General features: G+C 37.9%; 1 protein-coding gene across 1 annotated transcript in view; it reads left to right on the forward strand.

Annotated features, from left to right (window-relative positions):
• DLC1 (DLC1 Rho GTPase activating protein) overlaps positions 1-19166 on the forward strand; it is a 398279-nt gene that overhangs the window by 187902 nt on the left and 191211 nt on the right. The window contains exon 5 of the mRNA XM_030832119.3: positions 4474-4507. Coding sequence (XP_030687979.2) covers positions 4474-4507 — 34 coding nt within the window. The remainder of the gene's footprint in view (positions 1-4473; positions 4508-19166) is intronic.

Raw genomic sequence — 19166 nt, forward strand, 5'->3', positions numbered from 1 at the left:
AAATCACTTCCTGAGGATACAGTTCAAATGAAACATATGGCAGCTATTAACAAAAACCCCTAATGAATTCAAAAATATGCTTTTTATGGGAGCTTTCTCATAAGCAAGTCATACATGTTATTTAAACTATATATACAAATACACACTTGGCATTTTAATCCCACAAAGGTTTGATGAACACCTACTCTGTACCAGATGACACAGGCAACTTGCATGAAATGTTTTTTCCCCAAACCCAGGAACAGATATTAGACAATGAAACCTCAGGACATGATCCCAGATCTAGCCATGCCACTTCTCAGGAGTCAAAGACAAAAAGAAATCTCCTCACTAGCACTTCCTCCCCATGGGTTCAATGTCCAGGAAAACCATTCCATTTCCACCCAGGTAGTCCTAATTACCTACTATCTTCCTATACCTATTAATGTCACACCAATGAGGGTGCTAATCACTGTCATTCAGCAACTTCTGCATGGAACTATTCTCATGTATCTTCGTCAATTGGATTATGAATTCCACAAAGAAGAAAACTTTGCTTACAGCTTTTGTACATAGAATAACGTGAGGCATCTAATTAAGAATCAACCAATAGCTTTAATTAATTGAAAACCAAGTGTCAGCATTTTTTTTAAGTTAATGCCTTTCAACACTGGGAAATTTCACAAATCTAATCAATGTATTCATAAACCATTTTCTAAAGAGACAATTCTCCCTCAAATTCAAAGATAAATCAGCTGAGGGATATCCAGCTGTTATTACTATGTGGTTTTACTTTAAAAGAGAAGTTATTAAATCTTGGGTACATTAAACTTTGACTTTTCTTTCTCCACATAATAATATGGCCATTGAAGTTATTTAATGGAAGTGAGCTTTGGTAGCTTAAAGATTCATGCAGAACATGGGGTAAGCTTCTAAAGTAACTGGCATTGTCTACATGACGTATTGGTTTTGGCTATATGGAGGCTAAAATATTTTTGTTTGTAGGGTAGCTCATTGATTAACATCTTTATTAAATATTTACTTATCCATGCTTGGTTACACATTTTGTAATCAAGTAGAATAAAATGTGGAAAAGGCCTGTCACTGGTCAACTTGTGATTTGGTGTAAGACATTCAATTTGCCTAAAATGCCTTAGCTATAAGAAGAGAGAGCTTACTTAGAGAATTTCTAAATGTCTCATACAGATACTCCTGCACAAATATTTTGTAATCTAAGTCAATGTCTTCTCATAGGACCTCTCCAAACCTTTCTCCTCCTTCATTTCAAAATATTCTGATTAGTATTTTGAAATTAGTGTTAGTGATCTCAGAGGTCAGCATGCCAGTTGTTGTGTCTTGGCTTCCATTCCATTACTGTGACCTTGCAAAAGTTACTCTATTTTTTAAGACTTCACAGAGTTGGTCTAAGGATTGAGTGAGTTTATGCAGGTAAGAGCTTAAAACTGTACTTTGTACATTCTGAGACCCTAGTAAGTGTTAGCTCTTCATACACTGAGGGACTTTCTCCATGAACGTCCTTTAATTACCTATCACCAACCTTTACAGTCTAGTCAATGAAAGGGTTTCTGTTTTGTTTTGTTGTTTATTTGCTTAAAACAAAAGAGAAAATTTAATTTAAAAGCCCTGATCTCCAGTCAGGGGGCAAATCTAGGGGCTAGGCTTAAAATATAATATATAGTATGGATTTAATTCCATTTTTAGACTTTTCCCCAAATATAGACATAAAAAGTAATCAAACATCACTAAAACTGTAGGAAGACTTTCTTGTCAAGGGAGTATAGAATCAGAGAAGTTCTTGAAACAAAGGAAAAATCCGATGATCCTGCTATAAATGAAAGGATGCTGAGGAAGATGCTTACAGCCTATACAGTCCCTCTGATGCCCTGGTCTCTGGACATGGTTCTCCACTCTGCCATTTAATAACCTAATATTCTCTTCATGGCTGCATCTTTGCCAGGACACAGAGTCAGTGTTCACACCCAGAGAACAAAAAGTGAACAACTAAATGTAGATCAAGATTAAGTCAAAATATGCTTTCACTATAGATCAATCTTGCCAAAAAAAAAACCCTCTATTTTTTTATCTGTAGAAAGATTTTTTCCCTTATTTGAAAAATTACTTCAATCTCCAAATCCTGTAAATTCCAAAGGTGAGGATCTCAAAAATAATCAATATCTCACAAAGATATAGGTGTCTTGATCTTTGATATTTCCAGAAATGAAAATTGATATTATCATTTCCTTAGGCTGATCTACAACAGAGGTGCACCTGAGCCTTCCTCTCTCTCTCTCTCTCTCTCTCTCTCTCACACACACACACACACGTGTGTGCACACACACACATTTGCAACAAAATTAATTACCCATTTGAGCCTAGTTTTCTTACTTCAACTCTGAAGACTTTGTCCCCTAAATAAGGGGAGAGAGACATGCTTGTAGACATCTTATGTGGTCAGTGGCTGTGGAGTAGAAGGCGTCAAATCCCAGTGGGCCAGATAGATTTATAAAAGGCTTCCAATAACAGTTAATACACTCATGTTAGCTGTATTTTATACATAAGTAACTGAGGTGAATGGCAACCAAAAGCTCACTTCCTTAGTTTGTTTTAGGATATTGACAAGGAGTAGAACTATACTGTTCTACTTTAAAGTCTGTTAAAGACCTCTCATTCTGAACTCTATTTTCTAAATAATAGGGATAGATAATAGATACTGGGAATTGAACTTCTAAACCTCTCATATCGGTAATTTGGTCCATTGGCCCAGTGCCCATAGTAACAAATAGTAAGAGCAGCTCCCTTTTCCCAGGGACCTCATGTGCTTTACAGAAGCTACTACGTTTAGTCTTTCAGCAGCCCTGTGAAGTAGAGGTGTTTATCCCCCTTTTATAAGGGAGGAATCTGAACCTCGAGGGGACAGAGCAGAGACTTGAAAGCCCAGACACTAACCAAACAATTTACTTTTTCTGCCTCCCCAAATAGGACAAAGAAATCGAACCACAAAAATTCAACCCCAATTCGAACGTGGTTTTAGTCTCATTTACTGCCAGTATCTTTTAAGGGTAAGATGGGTCTGTCTTCAGAGAGGAAAACAATTACATGACTGATTTAGCATTAGCATAACTGGCTGTAGTGACTTTACCAATAGTTCCACAACTCTTTTTTTTTTTCTTTTCAGCTTTATTGAGGTGTAGTTGTCAAATAAAATTGTAAGATATTTAAAGTGTACATTGTAGTGATTTGATATATGTATACATCGTGAAAGGATTCCCCCTTTAGTTAATTAACACATCCATCACCTCATATACTTTTTGTGGGGGTGGGAATATTTAAGTTCTTCTCTCTTAACAAATATCAGTTATATAGTACAATGTTATCAACTGTAATCACCATGCTTTCATTAGTTCATCAGATCTTATTCATCATGCAGCTGAAAGTTTATACCCTTCTACTAATTCTTCTCTATTTCCCCCACTCCACCAGCCCCTGGCAACCACTTTTCTACTCTCTCATACTATCAGTTGCACACTTTTTTTTTTTTTTAAAGAATCCACATATTAAAAATACCATGTTGTATTTGTCTTTCTCTGTCAGGCTCATTTCACTTAGCATAATGCCTTCAAGGTACATGTTATTGCAAATGGTACGATTTCCTTCTTATTCATTTTTGAATAATATACCGTTACACACACACACACACACACACACACACACACACACACACCCACCCACCCACCCCACATCTTCTTTACCCATTTATCCATTGATGGACACTGAGGCTGTTACCATATCTTGGCCATTGTGAATAATGTTGCAATGAATATGGGAGTGCAGATACCTCTTTGATATCCTCTTTTCATTTTCTAATAAATTAATTCATTTATTTATTTTTGGTTGCCTTCGGTCTGTTGCTGCACGTAGGCTTTCTCTAGTTGCGGCGAGTGGGAGCTACTCTTCGTTGTGCATGGGCTTCTTATTGCAGTGACTTCTCTTGTGGTGGAGCACGGGCTCTGGGCACGAGGGCTTTAGTAGTTATGGCACGGGCTCAGTAGTTGTGGCTCGAGGCTCTAGAGCGCAGGCTCAGTAGTTGTGCTCCATACTGTTTTCCATACTGGCTGCACCAAATTACATCCCCACCAACAGTGCACAAGGGTTCCCTTTTCTCCACATCCTTGCCTATACTAGTCATCTCTTTTCTTTTTGATGATAGCCACTCTACAGGTATGAGGTGATGTCTCATCATGGCTCTGATTTGCATTTTCCTGATGATTAGTGACGTTGAGCACCTTTTCATGTGCCATTTGTATGCCTTCTTTGGAAAAAAAATATTTATTCAGTTCCTCTTCTCTCATATTTCTAGTGTCAGGTTCTATTTAATTTTTGCTTCATTTATGGGACATCATTTTGTTCCTAATAAAGTTATTTGCTGTTTCCTTCTAATAATACCACAATTTTGTGGCTTTTTTTCTCTTTCAGGCTATTCCAGGTACTTCAGAGAAGGAAAAGGCTGGTAAGTTGACATTGGTTGTGTTTTCACTCCTACCTATTTTAGAATAAAATTCCATCTTCGTATAGATATTTTATTAAATATCTAAAATGTATACATCTTGTCAGTCTCTGGGCAAAAGTTATGGTTGAATTCCTGAAAAATAAGTTTTGCTCAAAATGTAGGAAAAAATATGGTTTTCTAGCATAGGATTACATTTTGTTAGAATAAGGTGTGTACTTCTTGTAGCATTAACTGTAACTGCAACCACAACTTTTTTCTTGAGGAAAATAATTAGATGTCATTCAGTGTACTGAGGAATGGTCTTTGGACATCTGTTGTTAATACAGTTGGCCCTTCGTATCCATGGGTTCTGCATCCACAGACTCAACAAACCTGGGTTGAAAATATTTGAAAAAACAAAAAATTCCAGAAAGTTCCAAAAAGCAAAACTGGAATTTGCCATAAAGGCAACTATTTACATAGCATTTACTTTGTATTAGGTATTACAGGTAATGTAGAGATGAATTTAAAGTATACAGGAGGATGTGTGTAGGTTGTATGCAAGCACTGGGCCATTTTATATAAGGGACTTGAGCATCTGTGGATCTTGGTGTCCATCAGGGAGTCCTGGAACCAATCCCCTGCGGATACTGAAGGAAGACTATAATTATCAAGATTTTTAAAAATCTTAGTAGCTTATTTAGTAGTCCTAGAAAAAGTTGTACTTGTTTAAAGCTGATACCATCAAAAATATAATTGTGAAGCAATATGAATAGTTGTACTAGAGAAAAATTATAATATTTTCTATGCTTTGTGCTATGATAATAACTACTTAACAGTATTATGGGAAATGGATAAGGACTAATGAGAAATACAGAAAAATTAGACTTGAATTGATGGAATTATGTGCTTTTTAAAAATCTTTTGATCCTCCTCAATATTGTCTTATGTTTTCTGTGTAATAATAATCATCTTTTTAAAAAACTGATTAAAGGTGCTTTACCAAACTTGAAGCATATCACTTAGCTCTTAGACATGTGTAATTTTTGAGCCAATTTAAAAGTTTAGAGTATCATCTAAAAGGTGTCACGACTTCAAGTGACTTTACACTAACGCATTTGAGTTGATCTGATAGGATTGTTATATGGGGAATGTTCTCTGTCAAGTTCAGTGATTTGATTTTTGCTGCCAGATAGTTTTCACACACAAGTTTTCATAGTTTGTGTTCTTCCATGAGCTAAAGTGTTCTCCTCTGTTTAGGCTGTGTCTGGCCTCTTCTCTCTAATACGTTGAAAGGTAAGCCTTCAGAATAGAAGGAAAATATTGAACTGGCATCATGTGTCAGTTCAAGAGAAAAACTGCTTAGTTTATCTATGCATTGGTATTACTTGGATTAATAATATATACTAAACGAATTCAAATTACCATTCCAGAGCTCTAATACCTTCAATAATAGATGTATCAGCTATCTCATTCGGACAAGACATAAATGGTTAAGAGAGCATTTGCATCACAAAGAGAAAGAAACTTAGCCAAAGTTGTGCTTTATCTTGAGTTGTGACATTCTCTGTAATTCGCAAAAGTGGCTGCAATTTAAACAAAGTGTGTAACAGAGCAAAGTTGTCATCTTATTCCAGAAAATCAGCAAATTCTTTCATACCCCAAGGAGAAAATTAGAATAGGAATTCTTGGCTGGAGGAAAAGAGTGAGGAGGGATGGAAATGCCATTGCTTGAGGGACTGGAGAAGCAAAGACTTCTCCCTCTGCCACTAAAATGATGTCAATCTGATAGGGAGAAGCATTTCAGTTATCAAGCTTCTCTTAAAGATAATTTCATTAAATCAAAGAGCTAATTAAACAGAGAGCATAAATATAATGCAACCACCACTTTTTGTCATAATCCTGGATATTTTCCTCCCCAACAAAAACAAAAACATGAAATTAATTGTCACTATTTAATGATATCTTTTGGTCATTTCTATACTGCTGGGGCACAAATTTTAAAAGTTGATAACTTCCTTTCACAGAGGTTCTGCAAGACGATCTATGAAAGGTAGGATCCACCAATGGATATGTATGACCTAACCAGGCCCCTGGATGTCCCATCTCTGATGTTTAACCCAGGATGGGCTGATTTCTGCAGAACCTGGCTTCTGTGTATTAAAATATTAGAATGATGGAAATTTACTCCACAATGGATTTTAATTTAGATTTCTTGAGAATGTACTGATTATTTTAAGAGGAAATACAATTTTGTTTGACAATATAAATATAAGAAAGAAATGATTTTTTAATCAATGAATTTATATGTCAAGATAAAGGGTTATGTTTGAATATTTTATTCAGTTGGTAACGGATTTGCCAATTCAAAAGACAGTATGATTTATTTCAAAAAGTTTTAAAGGACCATGAAAGTCCAATCAATTTCTTCTATTTCTAAAATTTATTATGCCATATTTAAAATATTTTGAGTGTTTTATGCACAAATGTGAATCTCTTTATTCCTCTTTATGAATCTCTATTTTTAAGCTCTGCTAGACAGAGGAATGGCAAGGAAGGCAGAGGACCCACTGAATCTTCTGGGGGTTAATTGAGCCTCTAAATAGGGTTAAGCTTCATTCCCACCCATAAGGCCTGTCATTTTTTTTTTTCCCCTCTGTTTTGCTAGATGAATGTAGCCTATTGTTTCTTATTAAGAAAATCTATTTTAATCTATGTGACCTCTCATCCACGCCAACTGGAACCAACTCCACCAGGCTTTGTGAAGCTCTAAACAAAATCATTTTGGGAACATTCCATTAATAATTCTTGAGTTGCAGTTGTGTGGTTGCCCCAGTGTGTGCTTTATTTATTTATTTTTTGGCTGCATTGGGTCTTTGTTGCTGCACAGGGCCCTCTCTAGTTGTTGCGAGCGGGGGCTACTCTTCATTGCAGTGCGTGGGCTTCTTACTGTGGTGGCTTCTCTTGTTGCAGAGCACAGGCTCTAGGCACACGGGCTTCAGTAGTTGTGGCACATGGGCTCAGTAGTTGTGGCACACGGGCTTAGCTGCCCCGCGGCATGTGGGATCTTCCCGGACCAGGGCTCGAATCCATGTCCCCTGCATTGGCAGGCGGATTCTTAACCACTGTGGTACCAGGGAAGCCCCAGTGTGTGCTTTAAGTAACCATCTTCTCTTCTGATCCGTGCTGCTGTGTAAATTCAGCCTAGTGGAATCATTCTGCTGCTTGTGACAAAACCCTCCAAGGGGAGACTATTTTGAAACAGCATCCCATTGGTTCATTTATTCCACAAATACTTACTGAACAGCCACATATAGTAGGCATCATATTAGGTTTTATCAAGGAAGCAGTTATGAACAAGGCATGGTCCTTGCCTGGAAGGAACTCAAACTCTAGCTGAGCATATTTCATTGGGCCAGCGTCCCCCTTTTCCTCTTCTCAATTGAAAAATTCTTAACCCAGGTTATTCAGAAAGCTTCCCAGGAAAAGAATCAAATAAAAATATTGTTCTCAAGAAATCCTATATCGGAATGTGTATTCTCCAGATCTGAAATAGAGTCCAATAAATTTGTTTTTAAAAATCAGAATTAATCACACAAGCATCAATATGTGTAATTGTATCCAACACAGAATAATTTCATTTAACTTCCCTTATGCCACCAGAATCTGTAAAGAATGGGCCCAGTGCCACTGATATATTTTCCAGCACATCTGCTTCCTATCCATGTGGCCTTGAGCAAGTTACTTAACCTCTTCATTGTCCCATTTCTAAAGTATAAATAAAGAAGTTGCCATGTTGTTATTGTAAGGCAACAATGCTTGGCACAAAGTAGGCTCTAAAACATGGTAGCTGTTTCTTATGGTAATGAGTTGTGCTTATAACCAGTATGTGTGCAAGCCAAATAGAAGCTAGCTGTGTTACTGCTGCTCTGGTCTGCTCCAAGAGTTCTTTTTTTTACATCTTTATTGGAGTATAATTGCTTTACAATGGTGTGTTAGTTTCTGCTTTATAACAAAGTGAATCAGTTATACATATACATATATCCCCATATCTCTTCCCTCTTGCGTCTCCCTCCCTCCCATGCTCCAAGAGTTCTTAAATGCTTCCTTGGGGCACCAATTAACAGCTGAGCCAGCTGTCCATGTGGAAGAAAGAGATCACTTTCTCCAAAAGCCTCTGAGTAAGTTAATTCAGACAGAGGTCATCATAGCATAGGCAGACTTGGCCATATTGTAACATCTCTTTAGAAATTCCTAGCTCAATTAAGGTGAAATTCTCTCTAGTGAACAGATAATCTGATTTTCACAAAAGGTTAGTCCCTAAGAAATGTACACCCTGAGTCCCATTTTCCTAGGACTCCCCAGCATCCCTAGACCCTGGGGTAATTGGATCCTGTCTACCCAGCTCCCATCCTCCCTCCCTGACCTCCTGCACACAGTCCTGTCAACACTGCCACCTAATCATCCCGTGTCCATTCTTTCTGCCATTGTTTTAAAGCAGCCTTCACTTTGCACTGGACTTTGAGATGGCATCCAGAGCTGTTTCCCTGCCTTAACTGATCATTACACCTGTTCACTCTCTACGCTGTCACCGAAGTTATCTTTGAAAAGCATCACCTGATCATATCGTTTTCTACTTCAACTTTTGTTGGGCCTCCTTACTAATGACAGGATAAGATCAAACTTTCCTGCTTGACGTAGCGGGCCATTTGTAATCTGGGTGTGGTATATGGTATTGGATATGCCCAGTTCACCCCTCAGACCCGCCCTCCACCCTGCTTCTCCCCAGCTCTGTGACCTGCAGGCAGACCAGTGTGGGCAAAATCAATGGGCTGCCCTCCTTTCAGTTTTCCTGTCGCACCAGTGAGGAGGCCCAGCAAGAGACTGACGGTTGGGAGGACAGTACGGCTGTGAGGTTGGGTAGTTTATTCCCCGCTCGGCTTCCCGAGGAGTCACTGCTGGCCTTTTCCACCCAGGTTACCAGGTTCTGACAACCATTCTCTCCTCTTGCCTTGTGGTTCCCCTACACCTTTATCAATAGTTCTGTTACTAAACTCCCCTCAGTTTATCCAGGGTGCCATCTGTTTCCTGCTAGGAGTCTCACTGATAGACCTACCAATGTTTACTCTTCTTTCTATTCCTTTGTGTTCATTGGTTGGTTGGTTTGTCCAACTTCAGCCACAACATACAGCCACAGAACCCCTTCTAACTTTGGATCTTTCTACTTCTACGTAGATCGTGCCCTGCCTTTTTAAAAATACAGATGATAGGTAAAGATAGAGGGAGAAAGAGAGAAATGACTTATCCAAGAAAAAGAGAAGATACGGACCGTGTTTTTCTTCATCCTAAATGAATATAGTTTCATTCAATCACATGAAGGAGAAAAATATCTACCCTTATGATTTAGAATGTGTTCCCTATTGCCTAGAAGCATGTAAATTAGAAAATTAGAGTTGCATTTTAGTCACCAAAATGTGACTCTCTGAGCGTATTTGAGAAGTAGTATTAAGGAGTAATACGAAATCTCTCATTCTAAAATTAAATCATAGAACACAAATTTTGTCAGACTACATGGCAGCCCATAGAAAACAGACCACAATCATGAGCCAAAAATGGCAAATTTCTTTTTGCCTTTTCTGTCTTGAAAATTCTACTTGTCCAACAATAACACCTCCTTAATGAATTATTTCCCAGGCAGGGCTAGTCCTTGATTTTTTGGTGTTCCTAGAACACTCTGTGTTTTCAATTACAGTCTTATCATCTTGCTTTGCTGTATGTTCTCTTCTCTGGGTTGTGAGCTTTTCTAGATCAGGAATATGGTCTTTGCATGGTCCGTAATTAAAACAGCTATTAGCACATAGTGGGTGTTCTGTAAATACACATTAACCAATTAATTATAATTATCACAAAGATGCTTTGGCTCCCATCTTAATCATTTAGAATTAACATGGTTCTAAAACTGCCCCCCCTTTATGCCTATTGCCCCCACAACTGCCAAATATCTCAGCTGGGCAACTATTTAATGATGTTATTTGGGGATCTATCGCATACAAGTGTGTGAAGGGCACCATTGAGAAAGGTGACTCAGAATCCAACTTTGGTTACGTTCCTTGGTCATTTTTCCTAGAATGTTTGTTCTCCTGCCTCTAGGTTATTTTGTTGGCCAGAAAAATGTTAAAAATCAAGATAATGAATAATTATAGCCTGAAACACTTGTGAAAGATAGCTTTCAGAAGCCTATGACAGGTTCATAGTCTCTCCAAACTTTGTGTTGTGGCTAGTAAGGCAGAACATAGAAATCAAGCACTTCTTTGTGACCCGTGTGAGGGGGAAAAATAGGATTTTCATAATTTCATTCCAAGCTCCTTGTAAACATACTAAATAACAAAGCCCAGACTTGGCGCCTTTTGGTATTAATTTTCTTGGCTGCTTTTGACCACGGAGAAGGGAAATGCAGAGGACCAAAAACAAACAACCAAAAAAACCCACAAAAAACTGAAATGCAAAGACATTCCTCGTTTTCTAGTCTGATCATCATTTCTTTGATTCAGAGAATTACCAGTGTGATCTATTCAACTCTGTCATGTTCCAGTATCAATAGATCCAAAGGGATTTGATGAAAAGACAAAACTAGAACTGCTAGATTGCAGCGTTGTTCTTTGAAAGACTGCCTTATTTTATGTCTCTATTTTAGTACAGATCAGGTCGTTTTTAGTGCTGTCTCACTCACTAGCCCGTAAGCACCTTGAAAGATGGAATTTTGTTTCATTCAATTCTGTTTCCAGTGCCTGGCATTATTGTAGTTGCTTGATGTTTGGGAAATGAAAGAACAAATGACATATTAAAAAAATTGGCAAAGGGGACTTCCCTGGTAGCACAGTGGTTAAGAATCCGCCTGCCAGTGCAGGGGACACGGGTTTGAGCCATGGTCCGGGAAGATCCCACATGCCGCGGAGCAACTAAGCCCGTGTACCACAACTGCTGAGCCCACAAGCCACAACTACTGAAGCCTGAGCACTTAGAGCCCATGCTCCACAACAAGAGAAGCCACTGCCATGAGAAGCCCATGCACTGCAACGAAGAGTAACCCCAATCACCACAACTAGAGAAAGCCCATGCACAGCAACAAAGACCCAACGCAGCTAAAATTAAATAAATAAATATTTTTTTAAATTAAATAAATAAATAATTTTTAATTAAATAAATAAATAAATCGGCAAATACTTTATATGCACAATACTCCCAAAGCTAAATGTAGAATCCTATCATTCTATTGTAGGTGAAGCACTTTCTATAACTGCAAAGACCCCCAGCTGTTTTACAGGGTTGGACAGGATCTGAAAATTGTCTTTATCAGGCCAGGCTGGACTTTGGCCAGCATTCCAAATTCTTTATTCCCTTTCACCCTCAGAAAATGAAATTCATTATTTCTTTACTAATGGCTTATGAACACTCACTTATTTCATTTTTCTTAGTATTATGGTCTCTGCTTGCCTGCTTTTTTATGAGAAAGGAATTTAGGGTATGCCCACACATAACCTCTCAGTTTTTCTGAAACTTAATGTAAACTAATCCATGAAAAGTTGGCTGTGCTGAGCGGGCTGTTGAGAGGAAACACATTAGCTTTTAGGTATCAAGGAATTCATGAAAAATACAAGTAAGCTATTCTTAAATGCCAGAGATCTCGAATTCATAGGATATTTTTCAATACAGATAATTTTTAAAATCTATTTCTTAACGTTCTATTGATATTTCTTTTATTACCAAGTAGGTAAAACAAAGCTACTGTATCACCAGAACCAATCAAACATATCTCCTTTTCTTCTCAATTACATTGCAAGCAACATGAGTACACGATAATTTCTCTTTTAGCAAGTTGCAATTCAGATATTACCGGGCTTCCCTGGTGGTGCAAGGGTTAAGAATCCACCTGCCAATGCAGGGGACACGGGTTCGAGCCCTGGTCCAGGAAGATCCCACATGCCACGGAGCATCTAAGCCCGTGCGCCACAACTACTGAGCCTGCACTCTAGAGCCCGCGAGCCACAACTACTCAGCCCACACACATAGAGCCCATGCTCTGCAACAAGAGAAGCCACTGCAATAAGAACCCCGTGCACCACAACGAAGAGTAGCCCTGCTCGCTAAAACTAGAGAAAGCCTGCGCACAGCAACGAAGACCCAACAGAGCCAAAAATAAATAAATAAATAATTTAATTAATTAAATTTTTTTAAAAAGAAAAAAATTCCTTTAAAAAGAACTGTTTAAAATTTAAAAATATATATGTATATATATGTGTGTGTGTGTATATATATACACACACACACACACAAACACACATATATATCCTACCTCCTGCACTTAGAGTGGTTATCCAAAGGCAGCTGTATCTTTCTACAGCATTTAGTGATTCCTAAATTTGATTAATGTAGTCTCTTCCCTGTCAGTCTGTGACTGCCTTAAAGGCATAAACCCCACATTTCATCTTTGTCAGCCCCTCACCCAGTGTATGATCTTGCACAGAGCAGATGCTCAAGAAATAGTTCTAAATTAATCCATTTATGTGACATACCAAACAACTCATGCAGGCACTTTGTTAATCTCTGGTCTGTCAATGACCATAACTTTTCACAGTATTTGACAACCTTGAAATTTCTTCCTCGAAAAAGTCTTCTGCACATTTTGCTCCCCCATTGATCCCTTGAAAGAATGGCTTGTCAGCTTTGAAGAGGTGGCTATGAACTACCAGAACAGGCTAATAAGGCAGTTCTGCATTTCCATATTTTAACTCACATTGACCTTTTTTTTTTTAATATCTTTATTGGAGTATAGTTGCTTTACAATGGTGTGTTAGTTTCTGCTTTATAACAAAGTGAATCTGCTTTATAACAAAGTGAATCCCATATCTCCTCCCTCTTGCATCTCCCTCCCATCCTCCCTATCCCACCCCTCTAGGTGGTCACAAAGCACCGAGCTGATCTCCCTATGCTATGCGGCTGCTTCCCACTAGCTAGCTATTTTACATTTGGTACTGAATATTTGTACATGCCACTCTCCCACTTCGTCCCAACTTACCCTTCCCCCTCCCCATGTCCTCAAGTCTATTCTCTATGTCTGCATCTTTATTCCTGTCCTGCCCCTAGGTTCTTCAGAACTATTTTTTTTTTTAGATTCCATACATATATATAGCATACGGTATTTGTTTTTCTCTTTCTGACTTACTTCACTCTGTATGACAGACTCTAGGTCCATCCACCTCCCTACAAATAACTCAGTTTTGTTTCTTTTTATGTCTGAGTAATATGCCATTGTATATATGTGCCACATCTTCTTTATCCGTTCATCTGTCGATGGACACTTAGGTTACTTCCATGTCCTGGCTATTGTAAATAGAGCTGCAGTGAACATTGTGGTACATGACTCTTTTTGAATTATGGTTTTCTCAGGGTATGCCCAGTAGTGGGAATGCTGGGTCATATGGTAGTTCTATTTTTAGTTTTTTAAGGAACCTCCATACTGTTCTCCAGAGTGGCTGTATCAATTTACATTCCCACCAACAGTGCAAGAGGGTTCTGTTTCTCCACACCCTCTCCACCATTTATTGTTGTAGATTTTTTGAGGATGGCCATTTTGACCAGTGAGGTGGTACCTCATTGTAGTTTTGATTTGCATTTCTCTAATGATTAGTGATGTTGAGCATCCTTTCATGTGTTTGTTGGCAATCTGTATATCTTCTTTGGAGAAATGTTTATTTAGGTCTTCTGCCCATTTTTGGATTGGATTGTTTGTTTTTTTGATATTGAGCTGCATGAGCTGCTTGTTAATTTTGGAGATTAATCCTTTGTCAGTTGCTTCATTTACAAATATTTTCTCCCATTCTGAGGGCTGTCTTTTCGTCTTGTTTATGTTTTCCTTTGCTGTGCAAAAGATTTTAAGTTTCATTAGGTCCCACGTGTTTATATTTGTTTTTATTTCCATTTCTCTAGGAGGTGGGTGAAAAAGGATCTTGCTGTGATTTACGTCACAGAGTGTTCTCCCTATGTTTTCCTCTAAGAGTTTTATAGTGTCTGGTCTTACATTTAGGCCTTTAAACCATTTTGAGTTTATTTTTGTGTATGGTGTTAGGAAGTGTTCTAATTTCATTCTTTTACATGTAGCTGTCCAGTCTTCCCAGCACCACTTATAGAAGAGGCTGTCTTTTCTCCATTGTATATTCTTGCCTCTTTTATCAAAAATAAGGTTACCATATGTGTGTGGGTTTATCTCTGGGCTTTCTATCCTGTTCCATTGATCTGTATTTCTGTTTTTGTGCCAGTACCGTACTGTCTTGATTACTATAGCTTTGTTGTATAGTCTGAAGTCTGGGAGGCTGATTCCTCCAGCTCCATTTCTCTTTCTCAAGATTGCTTTGGCTGTTTGGGGTCTTTTGTGTTTCCATACAAATTGTGAAATGTTTTGTTCTAGTTCTGTGAAATATGCCATTGGTAGTTTGATAGGGATTGCATTGAATCTGTAGATTGCTTTGGATAGTATAGTCATTTTCACAATGTTGATTCTTCCAATCCAAGAACATGGTATATCTCTCCATCTGTTTGTTTCATCTTTAATTTCTTTCATCAGTGTCTTATAATTTTCTGCATACAGGTCGTTTGTATTCTTATGTAGGTTTATTCCTAGGTATTTTATTCTTTTTGTTGCAGTGGTAAATGGGAGTGTTTCCTTAATTTCTCTTTCAGATTTTTCATCATTAGTGTATAGGAATGCAAGAGATTTCTGTGCATTAATTTTGTATCCTCCTACTTTACCAAATTCATTGATTCATTCATCCCTCTATGCCTAGTTTCTGGAGGGTTTTTATCATAAATGTGTGTTTGAATTTTGTCAAAAGCTTTTTCTGCATCTATTGAGTTGATCATATCGATTTTCTCCTTCACTTTGTTAATATGTTTTATCACATTGATTGACTTGCGTATATTGAAAAATCCTTTCATTCCTGGGATAAACCCCACTTGATCATGGTGTATGATCCTTTTAATGTGCTGTTGGATTCTGTGTGCTAGTATTTTGTTGAGAATTTTTGCGTCTATGTTCATCAGTGATATTGGCCTGTAGTTTTCTTTCTTTGTAACATCTTTGTCTAGTTTTGGTATCAGGGTGATGGTGGCCTCGTAGAATGAGTTTGGGAGTGTTCCTCCCTCTGCTATATTTTGGAAGAGTTTGAGAAGGATAGGTGTTAGCTCTTCTCTAAATGTTTGATAGAGTTCGCCTGTGAAGCCATCTGGTCCTGGGCTTTTGTTTGTTGGAAGATTTTTAATCACAGTTTCAATTTCAGTGCTTGTGATTGGTCTGTTCATATTTTCTATTTCTTCCTGGTTCAGTCTCAGAAGGTTGTGCTTTTCTACAAATTTGTGTATTTCTTCCAGGTTATCCATTTTATTAGCATATAGCTGCTTGTAGTAATCTCTCATGATCCGTGTGTTTCTTCAGTGTCAGTTGTTACTTCTCCTTTTTCATTTCTCATTCTATTGATTTGAGTCTTCTCACCTTTTTTCTTGATGAGTCTGGCTAGTGGTTTTTCAATTTTGTTTATCTTCTCAAAGAACCAGCTTTTAGTTTTATTGATCTTTGCTATTGTTTCCTTCATTTCTTTTTCATTTATTTCTGATCTGATCTTTATGATTTCTTTCCTTCTGCTAACTTTGGGACTTTTTTGTTCTTCTTTCTCTAATTGCTTTAGATGTAAGGTTAGTTTGTTTATTTGAGATGTTTGTTGTTTCTTGAGGTAGGATTGCATTGCCATAAACTTCCCTCTTAGAACTGTGACACTGACCTTATTAGCAGAAATATTTATTTGTCATTTTCAATCTCCCCTGAAGAAATACAATTTAGGAAAAGGCCTCTTTCTATCAGTTTTATTTACAAAGCGATGCAACTTTCATTTAGTTTGAAATCATATCTCATCATATCAGATCATCTGATGCCTTCAAATATTTACCTTTATAGACTGCCCAGTTTGCAGTTCAGTTATTTTTATTATAGTTTGAATATATACACAAATATGTACCCACAAGTTAATTGTACATTAATTCTAATTTCTTCAGAGAGGTACACTTACTTTGGAAAAGTACCTATAACTAGGTATTACTTTGACCTGTCTGAGTATGAAATGACCTAAAATTCTGCTGGTGTGACTGTACTTTCTTTCTCTTATTGACCTTCCATTGGTTTGAAGGGCTTTGATTTGTGTTTCTGTAGGCAAAAGTTTGAGCTCAACATCTCTTCCAGACTGATCCATAAACATTTGTGTTTTAGAATTAATATATGATTTTGAGATATGATTTATCTAAGCGGGAAATCTAAGACAGTAATTAACAACCATAACAAATTAACCAATGCCCAAGAAAAGGCTGGTACCCATATTGTTGTATGCAGGCTGTCCAGAGCACCAATCTGGCCATTTCAGGAGAATGGATTATGAATACAAGAAGCTATTTTGTCCTGACTACTGTAATCAGGTAGAAATGATCTTATAGAATTCTACAAGTGATGTTTAAACAAAATGGTCACCAAAAGCCCACACTCGCCCACAAAATTGGGGTTTGCTTTTTGTTTTGTAATTTTTCTAACCATTGAGCTTCCCCAGAAAACACATTCCAGTGACTCCCAACTGCTAATTTTGTAAACTGTTTCTTTTTTCTTCCAATTTTGAGATATAATTGACATACAACACTGTGTATGTTTAAGGTGCACAGCATAACGACTTGACAGAGATACATCATGAAATGATCACCACAATAAGTTCAGTGAATATCCATTATCTCATAAAGATACAAAATAAATAGGAAAAAAAAGTTTTCTTGTGATGAGAACTCTTAGGATTTACTTTCTTAAAAACTTTCATATATAACGTACAGCAGTGTTAATTATATTAATCACGTAGTACATTACATCCCTAGTATTGATTTATTTTATACCTGGCAGTTTGCACCTTTTGACCACCTCCATCTGATTCCCCCTCCCTGCCCTTGGTAACACAAACCTGATCTCTTTTTCTATGAGTTTGTTTGTTTGCTTGTTTGTTTGTTTTTGAAGTATATTTACCTACAACACTTTGTTAATCCTGGTGATAAACTTCTTCTTAAAACAAATGTTAAATCAGTCTTTCCTATGGATTTAAGGAAGTAGATAAATGGAGGACAACACAGTACACTTCATCATTTCTTTATCTACCTTTTTAAGTCTATGGTCTTCTATATATTTATCCAGACATTTTCCCTGCTGTGCTGTGATGTCCTGAAAGGCAGACATTTTCCCTGCACCTATGTAGTGCCAGCCTCTTAGGAGATTTTTGACGTAGTGTTTGTCAAATGAATGGTGGAATGAATAATAATATCAAACATTTACTCTGTGCCTGCACTTTTCTGAGCACTTTATAGATATGACCTCATATAATCCTCTAGCAACCATATAAGGGAGACATAATGTTTTCCACGTTATAGAGATGAGGAAGCTGAGACTCAGGCTTCCTAAAATAACCAAAGTCACCCTATGGCCAAGGCAAGATTCAAAGCAAGCAACACAGGCTAGAGTGCTTGCTCTTAACCACTGTGCTGTACATAGTGGTTTAAGTGCCAAGACTCCTCAGGCTGATGAACAAATTTTTCCTTAATCAGACCTTTCCCTTCCTTTCCAACCTTATCTCCCATCCTCCCCTAACTTGCACCTTCCGCTGTAACCATGGTAGCAGCCTCGCTTTTCTCCTGAATTTGCTTCTGCATAACTTGACCTTTGTTCCAACTGTTTCCCTTCCAGAAATTAACTCCCCCATCCCACAAGGTCTCATTTGGGTCCCACCTTCACCCTGAAGTCTCCTATGACAACTCCTGCTCATGATAATTTCATATTTTTTGAAATGATACATCTATAGCATATATAGTCTGTACTGGTCATTTTCATTCTTAATCACATGTGGATTGTCATTGTCCATGGAGTGTGTTATTTGTCTCAGCCTTGCCTCCCAACAGTTTTGTCAGCATCCTTTTAAAAAGCACTGGGACTTCCCTGGTGATGCAGTGGTTAAGAATCCACCTGCCAATGCAGGGGACACGGATTCGAGCCCTGGTCTGGGAAGATCCCACATGCCACGGAGCAACTAAGCCCGTGTGCCACAGCTACTGAGCCTGCGCTCTAGAGCTGGCAAGCCACAACTACTGAGCCCACGTGCCACAACTACTGAAGCCTACATGCCTAGAGCCCATGCTGTGCAACAAGAGAAGCCACTGCCATGAGAAGCCCATGCACTGCAACAAAGAGTAACCCCTGCTCGATGCAACTAGAGGAAGCCCGCATGCAGCAACAAAGACCCAACACAGCCAAAAATAAATAAATAAATAAATAAGAGCAATCATTAAAAAAAAAATGTAAAAACACTTGGTGTGCACGAAAGAGGAGATTATTGAATTAATAGACTTTATTTTTTAGAGCAGTTTTCGATTCACAGAAAAACTGAATGGGAAGTACAGTTCAAATTATATGACCTTCTTTTAAAGTGAACTATGGACATAGTAAAAAGATCAGGAGTTGCCAGGGGTTAGGGAAAGTGAGGCATGAATCGATGGAACACAGGATTTTTAGGGCAGGGAATCTACTCTGTGATGCTTTAATGGTACAGCATGTAGG

The sequence above is a fragment of the Globicephala melas genome, chromosome 21 (genome assembly GCF_963455315.2).
Source record: "Globicephala melas chromosome 21, mGloMel1.2, whole genome shotgun sequence".
NCBI lineage: Eukaryota > Metazoa > Chordata > Mammalia > Artiodactyla > Delphinidae > Globicephala > Globicephala melas.